We start from the raw sequence: 23,114 nt of genomic DNA on the forward strand, positions 1-23,114 counted from the left end.
ATTGATGATTAATTAACAATAAGTGATTTTTGTACACACAATAGGATTTTCTAGATGAAGCTTCCCGGTTGTGCTTTCGCCAAGGTGTTTGACAAGCAGTTCAAAATGGCGGCCCAGCTGGTTGAATTTTTCATTGCCGGAAATCTAAATAGTGAGGAAATTTTAAAATTTGTTTCAAGTAATGACTGCAGTGCAATATGTGATCAGCTTCAGATTCCATCTGTAAACTCAACAGAATTCATCTATGAACTCTTAATGTATCTTCGTGAGCAGTGCAGCAATGTATTTGAACATGCACCAAGGAGCTATACGGTTCTGAGCCCACGCAAAGTAATATTTTATTATTCATGATCGATTATGTAAATTATATAATTGCTACCTATCATTTTGATGTCCATTGTGTTGTATAAAAAAAATTAATTATAATGTACAATGCTACATTTGATAAAATCTGCCTATATAAAAGCTTGATCAAGTTTCATTGAATTTAAAGTTATCGAACTAGTTAATTCTATACTTTATTATTTGATTACACCTGCCGTGTAATATTTTATTAACGGAGTTGAACTATAGGCGCCTGACTTTTTTAAGCCAGAAGTTTAGCCATCCAAGCCAATGCGCCAGCACTCAATTATTAATACGACGCACTTTACTTAATATAGTGCAATTGATATATCTTGGTTTGATGTGCTTCAGCAGTGTTCTTAATGCCTGCCAAATATCACGTATGAAGTCTCTGCCTTTTTAAATAATGTTCAACTAGCCTGACCTTTCCAAAACGGTGTGAAGACCTTAATAGTCCAAGCAATTATTCTTATGATCCATAGTTTTACCTTCGACTTCTGAATCCTGCGACGACACAATTTTCCACTCCTTTTGGGCAAACCACCTGCAAACCCATATTCGTAGCTTCGCAAATTTCAGTTGAAAAATTAAAATAATCGCTTTTGGACTTGTCCCTTTTGAATCTGTAAAATCTGTAAATTTCATTGCTCTTAGAATGAGCAACAAAAACGAGTTCTTTTGTGGGCTTTTATTCTTACTTTAGCTCAGCCGAAAAGGTTTAATTTGCACTACTTGTCGAACATAATGCTAGTTAAATGTCCTCTTACTGACGGTTTGTATAACTTAATATCTTTTTCGTAATTTGGAGCCACTGCCCCCATAAGTTCGCGTCAGTTTCACCAATCACTTCATAAATGTTGTGTTTCAGGTCGTGAATTGTTTTTGCCGTTGTTTTATAGACTCTGTTTTGCGCTTGCAAAAATCGAGAGGATCTAAATCACAGGACCTGGGCGACCACTTAAGGTTATCGCTGCGCATCGAGATCGGCTGGCGTAGGGGCCTTGAAGAAAGCAGGGTGGAATGGCTAATGCACACCTTTTTGAGTGCGTAGCATCAAATTATGAATAACTAACAAGCATGCCACCACGCGAGTTCAAATTGTAGCGTTGGCAAAATAGATGACCAAATGTTAATAATCAGAAAAGTAATCAATCAAATAAGCAATCAAAAATTAAAGAAGTGAGGTGTATTGAGACTGATAGCTGTTTCTACGTTTGCCATGCCATTCATTGAATTGCTGGCAAAAACTTTTCATAAGTGCAGCAAGGCTCACTACGGGGACATTTTTCATGGGGACAAGTTTTTTATGCTATACCTACGAAAAGGTGATTCCGCAACTTATATAGAGGGGAGATCATATTGTTTAAGGCATGGTGTGAAGAATAGTGGCAAGAACAATTGCCCCACTCCATAAGTGAGATTAAACTAGGTGACCTGTTTGTTATTTACCCACCATTTGTTGTAGTGCTCGGTGAGCACCTATAGTGCATTTACTCACTATTATCGAAATAACCGCCTAATTGAGAAATGGTAAACAATTGTAGCCTGTACGAATACAGCTGTGAGCCAACTATAAAGAAAGGGTTTTAAGTATCGATAGAGTTATATGATTTTTATTGCATATTTTTTTTATGCTAGCTATCGCGTCCCATGTTTCCGGATATCACCAATATGAATTCATTCCTTTTCCGTGACAGCCGTTCGTTTATTCTCTTGGCAATAATAGTGCCATGGAGCAATAGTTTCACGATGATTTAAAAGCTCATACTAAAGAATTCCTTTAGTGTCGCACAACACAAAAAAGACTAGCATGCTGAATAGATTGGCTTACTTCATCGTTGCTTTTAATACCTTGCTTGTCTGAGATTAATTTATAATGTCCTGCTTTTAAGATTGGGATTGAAAATGCTCTTCTCATACCCAATATCGATTTGTTACAGAAAATTCTTTATTGATTTAGTGAGATGAGTGTGACATAGTGTAGTAATTAATCTTGCTTATTTAGTCTTCCGAAAACCCACTTACGTGCCTTCTCGCTTGTTACGCTTATCACAGAGATGATGCGTGCGGGGAGACTCCCTACTTATAATGCATTAAAAAGTGATTCACACCAGGCCGTAGTCATTATTTCCTATTGCGGTAGTAGGGAGGTTTCAGTCCTTACAAAAAAAATTCGTTCTGTATGGAAAGAATATTATTGATTCATGTTCCGAGATAGATCCGAACATGTAGTAATATTATGGCCGTTATTAAGTGGTGTACTTACTTTGCAGAATCGTCGATTAACATCATCGAAACCCAACAGTGACAGACCCTCTGATAAAGGTACACCTGAAAGGATTAATTGTAGTAACTCGGACTGCCCTCGTCAACTATGTAATCCTTTGGAAATTAGGAATAGTTCTCAATATGATGGATCGAGAAATAGCACATACCGAGATCAAACGGACTTTTCTGCCTCGTCGCTTGCAGCACATTGTGGGTCACCGGCAGCTTTATCTTTCAGTACGGAGGAATTTCCGTCGCTTAGTGATTCTTCAACTCCAATCAAGGGTGAGTGTTTGCTGATATGAAGTTCCATTGTATGACCCAATAATAAGTTTAAAAAAGATTCTATTAGTAGGTTTTAGTAGGATAGTTCATGTTGGCGAACAGATAGCTGCAGGACAACATCTGGCTGTAACTACTTACTAATACGGGCTAAGCTACATTTTTGCTCTTATGTTGAAAACTTATATACAAAAATATTTTAGGTGGCGGAAAAACTCCCAAAAGAGAGAAGTTACTACATTCAACTCCAATTCGATCGCCAGGAAACCTTGACGTAGATACTTCTCCCTTAGCATCTGAAGGTGAGTACGCTGCTCATATTGGAATACCTGTTTCCGCTAACCGAAGTCAATACTTCTACAAAATAGGCTATAACCTATTCTTTATGTGTTCATAAAGGCGCATTACTTTAATAATCTTCAATAGACTATTTCATCTGCTCCGTATAGTGGAAATCAGTACATTAGGAATCTGTTTATTATTGCAGGTATCTTCAGTCGCTCGCTTCCGAAAAGCAGTAGGGCTGGTCGAGCTAAGCAGACTTCTTTGACCCCACAGACAGCGCAGTCGCATGTCAAGGATGCAACACATGAGCAGTCGGTCTCGCCGAAAAAAAGAATTACTCCGACGCCTGTCAGCGTATGGCAAAAGCCACCAGTCCTTATTGCTGATTTCGTGAATACGCCAGAGGTAATTGTCTTCGGCACGTGTGGAACCTATTGGAGAACACCGACCATATTTCGTTCCGATTACTTTCAATTATCTGCCACCACTTGGAAGTATTTTCTATAAATCATAAATGCTTTTAATTTTAGATGAGCCGTAGCCCTCAAGAAGCGACGCAGAGGCAAAAGAAGATTGCTCGAACCATGAAACAAGACAACGCTTCAATAGTACCCACATCGAGTGACGAAATGATTGATTCGCCCGAGATGGAACTTGTGTGTCGACAGGAAACTCTTGATCGTCTCGCGCACCTTTACGCCAATTGTCTGACGCGCAACTTTGTACCAAACCTTTTAGTCGAAATACATTTCGTTCTACAATTGCTCGTCGTCAAAATAAAGCGCATGAACTCGCAGAGCAGCCTACTGCTCGGTACTATCAGCAATTGTGGCTATTTTGCGGTCCAAGTATTACGCTATAGTGATTCTCTCTTAGCAATTCTTGGGCGTGACATGCTTAAGCTTCTGAGGGATCTTCCGCATGTGCAAAGGATGAACCTGGAATTGCATAATCGGTTGGCGGAACTGTATAGTCAAGAAAAGAGTTTCTCGACTTTTCGGAGTAGTTTTATTCAAGGAGTATCGTTCGATACGTCTATCGATAACGCGGATAATTTTCCGACACAGCAGCAGTTTGGAGCCTTTCGCCGCCAAAGAGATGCATTCTGCCAATTACTGAAAGACTGGCAAGAGGTAGCGCTGTTTGAAAATGCATATCTAGTATTCCCTCATGCGTCAAGTTAATAGCGTCTAACCTAATCCGTAAAGGCCTACAACCGATAATCTGAGTTATTATATTGCTATTCATATAGAAAATGTTTCTCTACTAAGATAAAAACAGCCACTTTACAGTCTGATTAGGTTATACAAACAACTATGTTTGATTAGTAATCAGTCCAGCGTTTGTAATTTGGAAGTATTTTTTGTCTATTAAGTATTTTATTGCATGTAATTTCCCGCCGACCATTCTGGAAATTAGGGGTGCTTGGAAATTATAGCTGGTAACAAATTTTTCAGTCGCCTAATATTCTTTTAACCCAAAATACTGATACTATCTTTGACCTTTTTTCAGGCGACCTTTGGATACGATAATCATGAGCTGCGTTTTGGTAGTAGAGTCCGCAATATTTTCGAGCTATGTATGGACTCGTGCAATTTATTGCATCTTGCGCAGCTTTTGACGCGCCACTTAGTTGCCACATGCTGTGGAAGTCTCGAAACTGACGAATCAGGGACTACATCCGAAAAGGTCATTCAAGATCTCCGCAACTTAAATCCCGATAAGCTGTCGAAGCTAAGAGGTCGGCTTAAGAAGCCTGTCTCCACTTCGCTGTCGACGCGATACCAGTTTAATGGGCACCAAGCATTTTTTCATAGCTTTATTCTTGAAGCAAATTACGCGCAATTTTATGTTCATCTTAAGAGTGTTCTTGTGAATCATATATTCAACGAAGACAGACAGGATATGACCCCTGGTGATACTGAGACTAGCATTGACAGCCAAGTTCGTGAAGAACTTTGCACGCATCTATACAGATTAAGGCTATACGGAGCGTTTCTTGGGCTTGTCGAATTCTTGCCTTACTCGACTGGCGAATTTGCGATTCCTCAACTAGAAGAACATCAGCGTACACTTCGTGAAAAGATGCCCCCACTTGTGGATCTTGCCGAGTGCCTGCGTTCATCTGTACGAGAGAAGCGACTCCTTTTAACAATGTCCTGGGCTAGCGCGTATCTTGCATTGGCTGATCCGGGTATTAGCAAACTCTCGACTTACCAGGAGACCTGGAAGATACTGTCCGCTTTGTTTCGGTCATGTAAATCATCAGATTTGTGCTCTGTCTTGTTTCGCATGATGATCGGTTGGGTCTATCACAACCTGGACATGCCAATAATATTCTCTGGACCCACAATAGACATTTCACTTAAGCCCGGCGTTGAAGAACTTATTGATGTACATTTGCTGCAAATGACGTTTCCGTTTTTGAATAACTTAAAATCCATAGTCATAGATTACTATTGCCTAAATCCGAATGAGGTTCGTTTAAAAAAAATCGCCCCTGTACCGGTCGGTTGCGAGTCACGGCACGAACTTAATCTAGAAGCCAAACTGGAAGAAACATTCTTTTTCATACATCCTCCTTCGGTCAAAAGAAACGTGGCTCATGTTGCCAAGGAGATCCCTGAAAACGTGGTCAAGTCTAAAAAGCTCGAGCTAGAACTCCAGTTTCGTGAGGACGTAAAAGCTTCTCTGAAACAAGTACGGGCCAGCGGAAAAACGGTTATATCAGAGATGATGCGAACCCTCGCTCAAAATATGTGTGCCAGATTGCAGTTAAAGGCAGAAAACATTCTTCTTCCGGCGTGTGATTTGCATATGGGTCGTGCTCTCAGTGAGCTTTTGTCCGTCGACTGTAGCCCAGACGCAGTGCTTGTAGCAAAGAAGATTTGTGCTAAACAGTGTCACATGCAAATACAAAACTGGATCCGATCTCGTATCTCGAAGGAGTACCTACACAGTCTAATTAAGGAATGTAATAAGGATGCTATTGATGAAGTTGATATAATGGATGAGGCTGCGCTTGAACAAAAATCGGTGGAAATGCACGAAGCTACCAATTCAGTAGGTTACGTTATCGACTCGCTGGAACATCTAATAAGGGTGACACTTAAAAGCCGTTTACCACCGTGGAAGACGACGGTTGAAAGTGCCCGCCAGGCTTTATTGCATCGTCGTGAATGGACTCAAGCGTCATTGAGTGCTACTAAAAGTCTTCTCGTTGACTTGGGGATGATATCGATTATGAGAGTCGGAACAATGGAGGTTGCTTGCGCTGTTATTAAGATACTGAAAGAGGTTGGTTTGCATGAAGAGTACGAAGTTGATTCAGCCAGAAACCGATATATTTTTGAACATTTTGCCGATGGAGACAGCGAATCGTCAAAAGCTTTGCTAAGTGAATATCAGTTGATGATTGACAATATAAATGCGTAATCGGTGATTTAGATGCTTTAGAAAGAGTTGTTGTTTGTGTGTGTATATGTATATATACACATATATATATATAAGGCTTGGTAAAAATCTATATTCTAAACGTACCGTTGAATAGTGCTTTTAGTTAGCTCTTCGCGTAGTGTTAAAAATCAAAAACTATTTATAAAAAAACTTACACTTTCATACTTTATTACCCATTATTGTTTGATATAATTATTATTGAGAACCCTGATATTACTAGATGCGCTCAACGTAATTAAAGAGCTTAGTAACACAGTCTTATCCCATTTTGACTGTAAAAATAAAGAAAGCATGTAACACAATATCGTGTTATACTGGTTCATTTAGTGATTATGCAATGCACAAGTAGAACACACCAATGCTTGGCTTCCGTTAATAATAAATAAATTGATAAATACATTGGATGGATTCATAATATATAATTATAATAATAGTCATTAATAGAAGCGGACGATATTAATGTCAGTTTGTGAACAAAAGAATACAAAAAAATTATTTTATGGAAATTGTAGCATGAAGAACTTCCATTTTTCGAACATTTTTCATAGATCTAGTTCTCATATTTTCAACTGAACTATGCAGCATTATTGTCTACGACCATTTGTCACTTGTGTGGTAACTTACTTATCCCACTGCTGTAAAAGGTTGGGCCACGAGAACCTATGAAATTTCGAAGGGCAAATTCGACATCAGGTTAAGATGTGAATAAGAAATTATCGAGATCCTGAAAAAAAAACGGTATTTTATAAAAGCAATTTTCAATTATAACTCCCTAAAATTTGTCCATCAAGATCTTTGTCGTATGCGGACAAGTATTGTAGTGTAATAGGAGTGGTTTACCTTTGTTTACTAATTTTGGCGACATAATGCGGAGTTTTTAAATTATCTGCTCCACTAATTAACAATATACTTCAACGTTAATCGACAAAACAGGCCTTATGAAGCTGTAGCGGATAACACTTGCATTAGACCATCACATAAGCGCCATCAGTTCTTACGTTTTGAACAGTTACTTTAGAGCGATGGGGTGATTTTCTGCTGCTTCGGTCACATCGACTCTCTGCTATGATCGTCTATGATAATCGCAAAAAATCATTTTTCATCACAGGTCAAAATTCGATATTGAATGAGTAATTGTTGTGACATAAAGGCATAGAGAAGCCAATGTGTCCATGTCTACTTCTTTGATTCTCGCTCAGAGTATACAGCACCCTTTTGTCAATTTTTTTTACCTTATCGATTTGACCTAGGTAAATATCTATGGTGCTTTTATTTAGATCAGACCTAAATACTAACACACGTGTACTTGGGAAGTTGCAGTGCATCTTAAACAAATGAAGTGGTGCGAAGCGTCGCATTATTGCAAAATAGCGTCATCTTGAAATATGGGATTAATGCTTTTCACTCTATATACCAAACAATTCAGCACACTCCACGAAACATTTTTTAGCGTTAAAAACGATATAAACCATATTTTTTGGTGTTTTATCTAAGCATAACTAGGTACACAATTTTCACAAGGATTGTTGCAGTCTTAGGTTCGACTGCCTCTTATGGAATGTGAAAAAGTAATCAACATTGCCTGATTTAACAGGCAATGTACTAGTATCTCGTGTCCTTCGATATGTCCTTTTCATGATTCATTTTTTCAGCGCCTATTTACAAAATGCTTTATCCCACACTTCTACTCGCATGCGCCTATTTTGGGTTAAATCAAATAGTCTGCTTAATCAAATCAAAGATATTCGTGCAGCCCTAGTTATTTCTTTTATACTAAATAGATTTAAAGAATCCTTTTCTGGTCTGCAAACTATCAGAAACATGCAACGTTAATAAATTACACCAGCTTTGATTTTTTGTCATCATTAAGCTAACCTAGTTTACTCTACATAAACTAACGTTTGTCTCTTGTTTGAAAAGATATTTTTGCTGGACGGACCCATGTTGTATATATGCAAGTTCTATTTTATTTTAACTATTTAATCAAATATATTAATATTCCCGTAGGAGAATTATTTTATTTTTCTTAAATAATTCGTTTTAATACATTTTTGTAGCTAATTTGATTTACTAGCGACGATATAGGGTAAACAAAACTGAAGAAGCGGGCTAGAGGCTCTGGACCAATAAGCGGAGTAAACTGAGCGAGGTTGAGTCACAGTCGATAAACTTCGCAATGTCGGCGTAGTACGGTTCGATTGGTAGGAAAGAATTAGCCAAGGGGAGTGACGCTCTCAGAATTTTTAGGTGATCGAGTCGTCGCGCGAGCAAATTAACTGATTCATAAAGGGAACCCATTCCGCGGGTGTGAATACCAAGTTGTTTTCCGCGACGTTATTGAAAGTACTTATGACTTGTGAATAGTGGCTTTGTCAGCTAAAATGGTCAAAGGAATCGTTTGCCAAAAATATGCAGTTTTGCAATTGGATGAATCACATATAAGATTAACAAAAATTTTAAAAAACCGATGGAGCGCTTGGAGGACAAACTCGTTGCTTTACCAACGTCTGCTGGTTAAGTTATGTTTTAATTCGAAAGTCAAATTGCTAAAATTATTGTTCCATTGAAGCATTTGCTAAGGTGGGGTCGCCCTTGGTGTAAATAGCACTGTTGTCTAATCGGCGAACAAGAAGCCGATGTAGCGACTGGACCCAACCTCTAGTTTGAATAGTGTAGGTGTTGGTCAAAAGAACGAAGCAGCTAAGCAAGATACCCGGCGATGCTGTTTGTTATTATTGTTATCCACACTGAGATGAAAAGTAAGAAATTCACAGATGTATAAGTCGACCGAAAGCTGAATGAGGTGATAGAGTTAGCCGAAGATAAGTTTTTGGATGAGGGAAGAGGGAGCCCGTTGGACGATGCACTGTGGAGTTGGCCAAGTTCAGTGATCGATTTCAGCGTGAGCTTGTACTGTATATAAGCGAGCCAGCAATCTATGCCGCCCAACGCGATATTTACATTATTTATAGCCGATCCTTAATTGTCTGAAATGCCATATAACTTCTGATTCTTGAACATCGTTGGCTATTACTATGAAAGCTGTGAGATACGCACGCTCGGCCTCACACGATAAGCATTAGCTATGCAACCTAGCTATGCAATTTAGTAATAATTTAATAACGAAATGATTTAAAATCGTTAGCGTGTCACAGAAGGGTTACAATGGTATGCGTCAAAGGTCATTAGATGCACTCACATGCACTCTTTAGTTTTCTTTCGTATTGGGTTCTTCAAATGAGACATCGAACAGGCGAGTAACGGCTATTTCAAAAATTCGCTAAATACGAGAAAACTCTGACCGCCAGTTAAATTTATATTGCCGCATCTCGCAGCACCTATCTCACGTCACACCATTTTTATATGCGTATCGGGTAGCGTAGGATACCCAGTCCACCTGACGTATACGCCTTTTAAAGCAAGTCAAAGAATACAGTCATTATTGAAAATAACATCTGACGCGCCTATTGATTACGCCGAGTTAGACTAAAAATCTTAACTAGTAGATATTTTAATACTACACTATTATTCGCATCCTTGTGTACATGAATTCTGGTATCATCGAACCCGTTAGGAAAAGGCCATTGATGTTTAACTTACATAAGATCAAAAACCGGTTAGCTTTTAGCTGATTTAACACCTTACCTTTTGCGTTTGGGCAAAACGCAAACCACTTATTGTGTTATTGACATTGTTATATATATATGTGAAGCTATCAAGGCTGTAACGGAATGTACTGAAACTTCTTGTTCAGCTTCTTGTGTTGTAATAACTGCAGACGTTAGTCTGACCTGTCGTATCACGCACACCGCAATTGGTCCAACTAAATGCAAGAGGAACCACCTTTAAAAGGATCTTACACTTTAGAAAGGTATTACTTCACCAGTTATTTAGATCTTTGTGACATCCAATTTGTTTTCAATTTTTTTATTCTTCTCAACTTATTATTAATTCTTTTTTTATCTTGCTTGAATTTGGAACGATTGCGTGAAAGAGAAAAACCAACGAACAAGTTTAACGCTTTATTGTTACCTTGATTGATTTTACTTAGATTATTTTCTATTCGTTCTTGATGTACAATACAAAAAAAATTTGTTTGCTGTATGTTTGTTCGCGATTTTATCCTACAAGTCCATTTATCTATCATTTTTTGTTATCGTCAACCTGGAAATGATCAAGATTTCTTACTGATTATACCTACAGACTTATGAATCCTAGTGTCCTCAGCAAAGAGAGGACGGAATAAGGATCTTTATCAATGAGTATTTATAAATGTTCTTTTTTAGGCACAATTGAATTTTAGCTACATGATGAATCCAGCCGTTTCCTATAAGCAGAAAATGTATGTACATTGATTAATAATTTTTTCTTTTATTCTTCTTTAATGATATGCCAATAATGTAAGCGAATTGTAAGGTTTAAGAATCGACTACGATAACTTAAGAATTTTTGAGTTTTAACTTTGTTACCTGTCTTCAGCGAAAGATTATTCCTGACCGTGTAAATGTTATTTCTTATGAACAATTTTATCATATTGCGTGCGTGTACATCGATACAAACAATATTTTGCGGGGCTGAACTTCGTGGCGATATTAGCGTCACTTCTTTGGTTACCTTCTTAACCGAGAAATTTCCGCTCCATACATACGGAAGCAAACAGTCATCAGTGGTTAAGTTTATTAATAGCTGACCTTCGAGTTGGAAAAGTTATGTAGCAGCGGCTTTTTCTCCACCTTTTTTTTCCTTAGCATTCCGTATATCATGTTTCCCCTTCTAAGGCTACATGTTTACGCACTTCCCCCAAACATCAACTTTGTCCTGTTTGGTCTACTCAGAATCTTCCATGGCCTTCTTGGTAATCTGATATTCCGCTCACATCCTGGCTATTATGTATTTGTTGGATCTATTTTTGCTTAGCCTCTTGCCTCGTCTATGAACAGGAAGGTGCCTTAAAAATGCAGCTTGAATTTGGCTAGACCAGTTTCGCTTATAGCCGTGTTTATTGTGTACTGTATTTCTTTCTTGCTTTGTAAACTTCCTTTTTATATAGGCGACGAAGACATCTGCCTTGTCAGCGTCTGTCGGCGTAAGTGCCGTCCATTTGACTCGGTTGAGAACAAGGAAAGCACATGGCAGACTGAGACAAATGTTTCATAAGGATTAGTAATAATCATTATGATTATCTGGCGTAAGAGACAAACGTATTTCTGTTAACGACCTGTAGGGAATTACATACTTTAAACAATTAGGCTTGTGATAAGTTTGATATCATATTATGCTCTGTACAACTAGCGGTCGAAAGTCATCTCAGATATCATAATAAAAGGAATGTTAGTTTTGCTTTTTTGTGCTTACTAGAAAAATAATTTACTTTAAATAAACAAGACAGATACTGAGCTGATGGAATTCCTGATTAGAGAAGGACACACACAAATTAAGCATACTTAGATACTGATCCGAGGCTTGGGGGAGTGCTATGATCGATCCTTCGTACCGGTATCGTAGTAATTCACGTTGGTTTTTTTTAGAAATACATAGTAATGGAAGCATATATGGTGCGGATTATAAAAACGTCGATTAACGCTTGTGTTCTATGCAATTTAGGGGAAGAGGCATATGTTGTCGCAAAATGTCGGGCAATGGAAGCGGCCTGAAGAGATGCCGCACACATGGAATTACAATGACCGGACACTAAAAGTATTTTTAAGTGAATGATCTAGTTTGGGTAAGGGTGGAACAGGAAAGCGTTTTACACAGAAAATATCATGCGTCTAAAGGAAAGAAAGGCAAAAAAGGAACAACGCAGCACACCGGATTAACGGTTACCTTGGGTAATTCTAGAGAAGATCTCACAGCTTCTGTTGAACAAATGAGACCTCATTAAGGGAGCCACACACTGAGGCAATGCTAACGCGGTTCCTGGTGTTTTCACTTCTTAGGAAGTTAGAAAAAGCCCTCTATCGAGTTTGGATTGCGAGGTTCAGTGGAGATTTAGCTATAATAATATTGTTATTAATAGTGAAATATAATTAGTAAAGTAATACTTGCTGAATTAATGATCCCTGAAAAAAATGCGAATAAGTACAAGAGTTATTACCGTTATTTTAGTATTTATTGATAGTCACTTATGGCTTAACACTTAACGTGTATAGCCACTCACTACAATTCAGTCTTATTGTATTTAAATTTAAACAATGTGCTGCTTTTCTGAACTTTTTTCTAAAGTTCTTTGAGTAAAACTTGTTGAGCATAAACTTTAAGTGCCTATACAGTTGTATCACAATTTATTTGTTTATGCATTTGTTTATTAGATTTATTGCAATAACTGTTCCTTTATCCAAAAAACTATATGCATTGTTTTCCCGAATTTCGACCGTTTTTTTTGAGCTATCGCACCTGACGACACAGGGCAAAATTGAGAAAAATGACGTATGCCTTTATTCACGCGATTTTTCAGAGAATGTTTCCGATTTTAGTCTTGTTGACAGATAACGCTTTCAAAACAATTATTTCACTAATCAAACAAACGATTGCGACTGCTGTCAGGATAAACCAAATGTAAAAAGCACCTGAAAAACAAAAAATATCTATTAGACGTAAATACTCACATTTATTTCTCATCTAAGCGTGTAACCTACAAGTTGCTGTTTATTCCGACGTAACTAAATTATGTTGAAGTAGTCTAATAGAGGTGCATATGTCCTCTCGTCTGTTATCTAATTAATTATATTTTCGGTTTACATTTGCTTTGAGGGACTGAAATTGAAGACAAATGCTAGAGTTCTTCTAATCGGAGAGCTCTAAATTTACTCGAATAATTGATATACAAGAGGTTTTTTAATCCGAGCATTTGAAATCCAAACGTTCGTATATTAACCTTCAAGATCTTGAACCTCAAGTGCTTCATGCTTTTCACTGTAAAACCGTGACAGACAGCCTTCCCACGCCCCTGAGACGTCCGCATCCCACTTTGCAAGAAGCCCACCTTCATTTAACCAGGTCAATCTGCAATTCAAAGAACAAGACCATAATCATGATTCTCATCGTTCCGTTTTAGTTGTTTCTGCTTTTTGTTCTTTTTTCTTTACACTTATGACATTTCCGTCAACTTAATAAATTTAGTTGATTATATTCCTATATCACTTGGTTTTGCAAAATATTTGTCATATCTGGATATGGATTCCACTATGTTATGACTAAGGTATCCATTATTCTGATGCTGCTCATTTTGTAGTGTATCTGCCACCATAAACTTTTAAAGATGAAATTTTTGAAACAGCGCAGGAGCGCAGCAATTTAGATATAATGCACGATTTGCATTGATCAGAACTGCTATTATCGTGGACTTTTAAGAAAAAATCATCCCTGTCTTACCTTGTAAGTATGTTCCCCCGGGTTCTCTCATTCAGAGTGCTCCGACTGAGATGAATCACCCCCAGAAACGAGTACACGACCTGACGTGCTGCGTAGAATTCTCCAGCCGGCATCACGGAACAGTATGGGTCGGCCACCTGTGAATAACAACTAATGAACGTTTTTTTACAGCTGTTGGTACACACACACACATATATATATATATATATATATATATATATAGCAAATATTTACATCCTATCGTCTGTAACATTTTCCTGTTACATTCCATGCAAAAACGCATGTTTAGGTTGCAGTTTGGAGCTAGGCGCATTCTTAAAGGTATGGGTTTAAACTCAACAAAACAATTGAAATGTTTTGTTGTTGGAGGTCACAGGCTAAATACAAATATTTAAATTTTAAAATGCGCAGTACTAGTTGTTTTGGCAAATGGCAATTGCCGGCAAAAATGGAGGACAGCAAAAGTTTTAACACGGAGTTCGGCTTTGCTGATTGCTGTTGTAGCCAAAAGGATACATATGTGCAAAACGGGCTTTTTAAATCAGGTTATCCAGTGTTTTTTTTTTTTTCAAATTTAGTCGTCTTTGCATTCGAGAGTTTTTAATGAGGTTGTCACGCAATTTGAAAATTATCGTGTCGCAAGTAAGCCTTGTGGTTTTGTCGTCGGCTACTAAGCTTCACGAGATAGGATCTGGTTGTTAAACCCAGTCCCTTTAGCCAGGACAAAATACGTTTGACCCGTATTGTAGAGCTGTTAGAGAAAGAAACCGCAGACGAGCAATGATGAGTGATCGAGGCTACTGTGGGCTACTACGGCGTACATTAAATACGGGCAAGGCCCTTGTCATACAAGCCCTAACACAGCGTATGGATCTAATTCATTCTTGGCCTATGGATTAAATTTCGAAATTAAGGGCACACTTATTATTAACACGTCTCGTCAACCAACAGCAAAATAACGTAAGGAGGTGAATCTGCAGTCGAGCTAACTGAGCAAAATTACCTTTTTAAGTACCGTGAATCGCGAAATTCTATTATCTCAAAATGAGCATCAATATGGATGGTATGCAAAAAGCAAGCAATCTTGTCTAAAGATATTTGCGCGCTTGTCATGCTTTACACTTTAGACAAATACCCTGAATCGTGAACATCATGTACGGTGTAATAGCGCGGCTGCTATAGAGGAATACAGCTGGAAAAGTGCGCCACGGTCTGATAGACACGACCCGATGTTCTGCGTAGCAGGCAATACGCGAACTCAAATACTTTGGACAGTTGCCAAACATTTCAAGAGTAGTGCAATGGGCGTCTTCCCAAAAAACACCGGTTCTTGAAGCGCTTTTAAATTACATAGAAATTACAAAGGCACATAGAAGAAAAAGCGTTCCTTATCGTTGGGATTTGAGCTCTGTCACAATATGGTACGCGAGCTTTCACATAGGAGGCCAGCCTAGCACTTCTTGCACTTGTTGCTGACGAGAGATCTTCGACAGTCGTTCATCAGAAAACTCGCTGATGCTTCAAGGTATCAGTTTGGAATTTCAGATTTGCTAAGAGTGTTAGTTTCGCTTTTGGAACGTGCCAATGAGCAAATGTCCATAGATTATCCGAGTGTGGCCACTAAGAGGCGACGGCGAAGAGGCGATTCTGTGATTGTACTTGCCGAGAACGACAAAAACCAGGTTGAAACGGATATTGTTACAATCAAAGCAAATAGTGGTTTCAGTTTATTACTGCCAAGATCCTACAGGGTACTTATTTGTTGACCATATCTACTCTGACGACGAAAAAACGTTCAGTATTGCCAGCTACGCTCCCAGAAACTTAAGAAGCTTGATGTTTATAGCAACAACGAAGGACATTCTGGTTATACATTGACTTTTCAAAAACGAGGGGATCATTCCGTAGCCCATAAGCTATTAATGATTACATTCTAGGCTTTTACTAAATCCTTACAGCATATATATTTCAGTTACTGTTGCGCCGACAAAGAAATCGGTGGTCTAATTGATGACAAATAAACAGCAACGACATCAAATGCCACCAAGGCTACCTAGCAGTGCGTTCTCCACGGCCACGCGGCATCAATAGCTTGACACCTTACGGAAGCTTCTTAAATCACAAAACCCATCAGACAACTATATTTGGTTCGAATGGGTATATATATATATATATATATATATATATACTAAGTTTTTTGGCTAGTGCGAACAGTTTTTGAGTTAGGAAAGTAAACCACGTCGATGTTATTTTGCCGGCAAACTTGCTACAGCAAAGCGGCAAATTTGCCAATACGGGCAACTTTTCTGCTTGCCCCTCTAAGATTCCTATGCATCGTTTGTATTTCCTATGTGTTGCTAACTAAACGTTACCCTTGCCAATGCAGTTCGACTGGCAATAATTACGGTACGCGAATGAACGACTTCATTTAGGATATCGGTATGAAAGATCTTGGCGGCACTGCCAACTGTACCCTGCCGCATTATTCGCAGGTACAAGGAGCGCCCCCACGGCTCCGCGTGATTCTGCAATTGAAATCGCGTTTTTGTAATATTCATCAAAATGACAGTTCATTTGTTAGTCTCTTATCATAAACAGTTTCGGTACGTGTAATGCAGAAGGACGTAGTAAAATAGCAATTAAGAAAAAATTGAAAGCTACTAATTAACTTTCCCTAAAGTGAGAATCTTTACAGGTCTGTATGTATAAGGCACTGATGGTCCACAAAAGACAAAGACCGTACTGAATTTCGCCATTCGGCTTTTGTACCTTTAGCAGTCTTTCTATTATGCTGTCTTTGGGAATATATAATTTGAGCTTTTTCTTCTGGTAAACATTAAATATTGAGTCGATACGCTTTTTCTCAGGTTTAAACATCATCGATGCCTTCATTTGACCAGCGAATGTGCACATCAGTATGAGGGTAACGCTAAGGTACCACGACATCCACAGTATTCGAATCGAGTTGAAGGACGGTGGAGGAATTGCTGCAACCAAGTATTGTAGAAAACAATAATATAGCAGACGAAAACAAATCAGGTAGATTAACATTTCGTTTTATGTAGTTACTTTCAACTTAAACTTGTTTCTACTAAAATATACAGTACCAGTGTTTTCGACCAGCACACCTGCCCACGTAAAAAGAACGGGGATTCATCGCATCGGAGGTTTAAAACTGTGCGTCAATGTAGCCCCCCTGGCTAAACCACAATTTCACTTAACAAGTGAGAACTGTGGTCCATCCGAGCATACTTTTCGTTTGAAGTATCGTAAAAAATCTAAATTTTATAGCTATGGTTATTTTTTTAGCTAACCTTATGGCGTTTTTTTGTTTTTTATTTAAGTCAAAATCCATTATTCTACATTCTAGCTCACAACGCTACTATTGTTACTTAGTGTCAAATAAGTTAAAACTTTGAAGTTTAATATGCAGGTGGTCTTACAATAAGCTTGTCGTTACGGCTCTAAGATACTGGATAATGTATGGACAATGAATCTCTAAATATTCCATATGAATTGCTCCAAGTAGAAGGACGACATACCTTGTTGCCAGATGTTCCCAACCAGAATGAACGCGTAGTCCGCAGCGAGCTTGGTAAATGGAACAATTTTTAATGGTCGCATCAACACCCAATAACTGAAGGCCGTGACAAAGGCAAATAAAACCACGCCGCAAGCAAGAGTAAGCCAGACCTATAGATTTCAGGAGATAACATCTGTAGCAGACATATGGCTTAAACAACGCCTGATATTATATAGGAAAAATGGGTGACTAGTGCATAACTGGAGAGACAACGGCGCCATTGAAGTCTATTTTTTTTCTACTATTTATGACGACGTAGTTTTAGTTATTCGTTGACGTTCAGTTTAATCAAATAGTGCATCTACGTTAACTCTAGTCATAAACGTAACCAGTGCATTCATAAGGACTATAAAATATATGATTTTTTAGAATATCACAATGTAGTAATCAGCTCCTATGGAATTCGTTATAGCAAAGAAAGGTTGGATTTTTATTATCTTGTTGCTTTAGTCAAGCCCGCTTCGTTTTAACAGCGCATGCGTGCGATAGTGGCCTGCACATCCTTCAAATATGAATTCTACCCAGATCATTCAGGATAGCAATCATCAGGCACTTCTTCATTTGAGTCATTTAAGTGATGCAGAGTGTGTGCAGAAAAATGCACCAATGTTCCCTTCCCGCTTCTTGTCCGACCCATATCCACCGGATGTGCTTGAATTTATAGCGTAACCTTCCTACATTGTTTTGGAATACTCAAATAGACTTGATCTGATGCTTTGGCCAATAAAAAGCTGCTATTTTCGGGGTTAGGGTAGAAGCGTTGCGGGAGACAATCTCAATCTGTGATTTCTTAGTGACCTACTAGCACTCATCGTCAGAGTACGCTCGTGTATATAATGGATTAAGAATGCAGACTGAATAAGGAAAAGGAAAACGAGGAAATTTACTGCTTCTGGAGACGCTAGTCAGCTGCGTTCGAATTTTTCTACCCGATAAAACTCGGCTGGCTGGCTGGCTGGTTACATAATTGGTTGTATTTTGTGATTTCTAAACCTGATACGTTTCATTGGAAAATTAATAATAATAATAATAATGGCAGTTTTTTTGTAGCTGAAATAGTGCGGCTCTGTAATAAGTAGGCGGTAATAAATGAAGCGTTTTACAGTGGCAAATAGGTATGGAAATTATCTGCATAGGAACATTAAGCACACGGCGGAAATTTGCATTTGGGTAAAAAAGAAAGTTGTAGAGTGGGGCATTTTCACGTGTCACGGTAGTTGTCTCGTTTATTGTTATTACTTGTACGATTATTATTATTCGTTTTTTTAATCAATACAGTAGTGACGACTATCGCATGTATAGCTTTACTATTTGCCCTTGATTTAATCTAAATTGTCGTGCAGTGCATGTCGTTGGTGAAGCTTGAGTCGATAGTAATTCTGTTATGATTATTTTTGAGGGTGAGCCAAGACTACGTAAAGAAAATATTGCCTTATGTAGGAGTCTTCATCACGATTGCCTGCTCAGACATGCTTATTGTTGGGCTTCTGCTGTCTATGAATACGCTAGAGGCGGGCTTCAAAATGTAGCTCTTCACGATTTCCGTACCGGTAGTGAAAAAGTCGTAATAATCGCAAATGCATTATTCTCAAAGCGCGATAATCTGCCGGCGAGAACGATGAGCTCAGTTGGATGAAGGCCAGGCGATTGCACCGCGAATGGTAAGTATTCCGCTGATGGGTTTGTTGGACACAACGTTATATCCGCCTCCTAGAATATATACGATTATCGTAAGATATATGAACGTAAGCGTAACACGGACAAATCTGAATTATACTATGAATACATGTACAGGCGATTACTCATGTATTGTTTGTACACAGTTTATGTAGGTCCAATTGTATCTTACCTAAATTAACGCGATGGTTGCTTAATGTAAATTTCAAGTTTCAAAGTTGCCTGGAGGGCGTATCCTCGTTCTTTGGAGGCAAACGTTTTTCATTTGAACAGATTAATCATGTGAGCTACTAGAAAGATATGGGGCGAAGGCGATCAATGGCGTCAAATTGACCAAATATAGGGCGTAGTCACTGTTTAAGCGGCAACGTTTGGTCGGTCAATAGCAAAAATACATGTTAATATGATATGGCAAATTTTCGCTATATCATTCAAAAGGTATTTTAGCATACAAACTGATAGATGCCGTTTAAGCCAAACGTATGGTTCAATGTGAATAGAATAAACGCGTTCTTTATCAAAGAACTTTTAGCAAACATAAACCCCTACAACGCTGAATGGAAACCAGACCAGTTTCACCTTTTGCGTGGTATGTTTCCGGTTTGAATGCAGATCGAGGCACGATGCGGTCGGTTGTGAATACACGCGCTTGTACAGAACTCGTGCCGGTATCCGTTAGATGGTAAATAGAGACCTGCTTATATTTGGCCTTTCGGTTGGCCAAAGGTGGATCAAATGAAAGAAATGGGCGCTTATCTGTTGATCACATGCGAATGTCAAGTGGTTGAAGCAAAATGACAATCGATCTCCGTGCGAAACTGCCTAAATTGTGGTGTAGGAGCAAACTGGACATAGTTTACCTTAACATGAATTGCTCCAAATGCTCCTGTCCATGATCCGTTTGGGAGCCGTTCGCCCCAGGTGCCGCAATCTAGAATATCGAACCTGTCAAAATACAGAGAAGTAGAGACAAATTAAATTTCGATATAACTTGTTCTTGCCGACGTTATGTTTAAGATGATATCTTTATTAAGATCTCCAGTGGTTAGAATTAATGACAAGTATGTTATTTTCACAAATACTCGCGCAATTTGAATATATGTATACTTGTGCCGTGTGTTTTTGTATATATTTGTACGTTTCATTCACCTGGAACCGTTTTAAAAGAAGTTAATCTACGTTAGAGGGTCGACTACGTACCCACGGGACAAACGTCCACTGTATTACGATTCTAGCACAACTTGGTTATGTTCAACGTTCGTATACAAATGGTACTTCACCTGCCCGATACGTGCCTATAAGTTCAAGTGATTTCAGCTTGACACCATGTATGGTGGGTCCGACTGCCGTACACGCTGTCCACTGTCTAAGGCAAAACACTTTTAAAACTAGCCTCCTTGGTCGGCAATAATAGTCTTTAATTTCGAAATACCTATCGACTGACTGAAACACAACGTTCCATTTAAGGGTTGGGTTTTGTTGTATTATCATTGCACAACGGAGTAGTGAATGCAGTTACCAAAGAAGCGCCCGGAATCAATCAACGTTAGTTATCGCTTCAGATAAACATCGGTGCACAGCTTACGAGGAAGGTATTAGAGGTTCAATGGGTCCATATAATACTTTCTGGTCCTTCGTATGTTTAGCCTGGAAGTAGTGTTCGTCGAGAATGTCCACTTTATATGAGTGTGTTTGGAGGCTCCGTTAAGAATCGTAACATAGCTCTTTTTTTTTACGTGATGTTCATTTTATTTGTTAGTTTGGTTACTTAAGGACCAGAATACGGGCGTCCAGATTGAAAGGTTCTTTTTTGCCGCTAAGAAGTTCACTACTAAGAAAATAATTTGTTAGAATATAGTTTTGCATAAAAATGTCAAGTGGTAGAAAATTATAATTCGATGTTTAGGTCTAGCTACAGGTGCATCTACGTACTTACCAGATCTAATGCCATATATACATCACGCAGATCCAAAAAGAGCGTTTCTAGCAGAAGTGAAAAAAGCGATTTAAATTTGTCCGGCTGATTTCGACTAGTCGGGCAAATTAAATTTTTGCAAATTTAAATTTATTTTCTAATACTCCCGTTACCCTATGCGATTGCGTCCATACATTTTGTAGATCGAATATAAAAAGAGCACACGAACTCGAATTTCAATGATGAACCGAGCGCATTCAAAATGTTTCCATAGAAGCCTCCAACCTGAGCGCCATTGCCGGTTTCGTTGAAGAACTGAAACGGTTTATACTGCAACATCAATGTTTATTTGTTGTTAAGGCGCACAAAATTATAACAAACGTCTAATTATAGTTCAGTGCCAGCAGTACCGATCATTATCTTACCGACTACAGGAAGAATGTGCTTTTGTAAATTCACTAAACGTATACGAGAGGTATAATAGAAAAGAAAAAAGGTTGTCAATTCGTTTGTTCACTAAAGCTAAAATAGATTAAGTTTAAGACTAGGCAAATTCTCTATTGCACCACAAGAAAAGGATAAGGAAATTCAGCTGGATCCTATCATTGGAACTGGGTACAGGTCTTACGTACGTTGAACGTAGCCACTCTTAGCAACGTCGTGTTCATGTTCATCCTTTGCAAACGATAACTACCAGGCGACTGAGTTTTGTTACGGAGTTTTGAGAGGTCTTCCAAGTTCATTATCACGAAGATTAATGTGCCTACCCATTGTTGCCGCTAGCAAAAATGAGCATCATTTCATTAACCACCATACAATATCACACTCCTTACCTGTAATATATTCAATATTTACACACCACAGGTAATAGGGCTTTCAGCGATTTGGCAGTTTTAGCCGTCGGCAACGTCGGCTCCAATTAGAATAAGCAGACGCGTGGATCTGATAAGGTCGTATTGATTTCTCAAAATACAGTGCAAACGTTAGAATAGGCAAAGATGCACAAAGATCACAAACACCTTTAGACGGTTTTCAGAATAATAGGAACTAAATGCAAATACGTCTCATTAATCACATAATAGAGCACGGCAAATCAGGCCTACCAGCTGGACTAGAAGTCGACGAAAAAATCATTAGAAAAGTTTTATGGTGTGGATTCTATTCCGTTGTGACCAGGGTGTCGGAAGGGGAAAATTGTCACAGGCAATCCCATAAACAACAGCGATAACAATCATACTAAAATATTCCAAAAAATATTGTAGCTGAAGGCCGTTAGCGACACCAAGGTCGCTAATCAGTGTTGTCCGCGAAGCGGGCTCCTGCAATCATCTGCGCTTGCGAAGGACAGACGTTTAGGGTAAACGCGAGGATGGACGAGCTGCATGGATCTGTTGTTAGACCTATTTCAATTAAAACTATATCCTTGGCGCAGAGTATGACGAGCTCGTGCCAATTTGTCGTTGCTTGAGCAGGGGATCAATTAAAGGGAAAATATCAATAATGCAACAGAATTGCGTAACGTACTTTCAAATCGATTAATAAACAGAAGCTTTGATTTATAAAATGGCAGCGAATGCCAAGGAAAATTCTATGCATAGTATGTAGTTTAGAAAAAAATGCTGTTCTTAACGGTGTCTCTCTGTAACTAAGCGAAAACAGCATTATAGTGTATTGAGGGTTGGTAATAATCGAAGAATAAACGCAATCGCTCTCGGGTTGAAGCCTTACGCGACACACGAATCTATCGTCGGAATGGGTTCATAGTCAAGTCGAAAGCGGAAGCTGTTGATTAGCCGTTGTCTAGAGTGCTAATCTATTAAATAAACAGGTACTCCATATGAATTTTACGAAAAAATCTACGCATTGGGCCTAGTTGATGCGCTACAAAAGACATGTACATCCAATTATATTCTGTTTCATAAAAATTCA

General features: G+C 38.6%; 2 protein-coding genes across 4 annotated transcripts; one reads left to right on the forward strand and one right to left on the reverse strand.

Annotated features, from left to right (window-relative positions):
- The first annotated feature begins 103 nt into the window (after positions 1 to 103).
- Positions 104 to 7,035, forward strand: dlt (codanin-1 like protein dlt). Of its 2 annotated transcripts, XM_022851514.2 has the most exons (7): positions 104 to 330; positions 2,619 to 2,670; positions 2,818 to 2,898; positions 3,099 to 3,197; positions 3,383 to 3,585; positions 3,711 to 4,313; positions 4,693 to 7,035. In XM_022851514.2, the coding sequence occupies exons 1-7, from the start codon at positions 106 to 108 to the stop codon at positions 6,613 to 6,615; spliced, it is 3,186 nt and encodes a 1,061-aa protein (XP_022707249.1). In that variant the 5' UTR covers positions 104 to 105; the 3' UTR covers positions 6,616 to 7,035. The 2 variants fall into 2 exon arrangements, with proteins under 2 accessions (XP_022707249.1, XP_022707248.1); XM_022851513.2 differs by having other exon boundaries at positions 2,619 to 2,898.
- A 6,016-nt stretch (positions 7,036 to 13,051) lies between these two features.
- Positions 13,052 to 22,492, reverse strand: LOC111270998 (putative glutamate receptor). 2 transcript variants are annotated; one of them, XM_022851508.2, is made up of 11 exons: positions 22,289 to 22,492; positions 21,818 to 22,018; positions 21,415 to 21,500; positions 20,131 to 20,215; positions 19,142 to 19,303; positions 17,553 to 17,703; positions 16,780 to 16,997; positions 16,383 to 16,535; positions 14,011 to 14,147; positions 13,514 to 13,641; positions 13,052 to 13,205 (listed from the first exon to the last, which is right to left on the reverse strand). In XM_022851508.2, exons 2-11 carry the CDS (start codon positions 21,926 to 21,928, stop codon positions 13,090 to 13,092), a joined length of 1,347 nt encoding a protein of 448 aa, XP_022707243.1. In that variant the 5' UTR covers positions 21,929 to 22,018; positions 22,289 to 22,492; the 3' UTR covers positions 13,052 to 13,089. The 2 variants fall into 2 exon arrangements, with proteins under 2 accessions (XP_022707243.1, XP_022707242.1); XM_022851507.2 differs by having other exon boundaries at positions 21,415 to 21,515; positions 22,289 to 22,491.
- Positions 22,493 to 23,114: the final 622 nt, after the last annotated feature.

This window comes from Varroa jacobsoni, unplaced genomic scaffold (assembly GCF_002532875.2).
Source record: "Varroa jacobsoni isolate VJ856 unplaced genomic scaffold, vjacob_1.0 contig00257, whole genome shotgun sequence".
Lineage (NCBI taxonomy): Eukaryota > Metazoa > Arthropoda > Arachnida > Mesostigmata > Varroidae > Varroa > Varroa jacobsoni.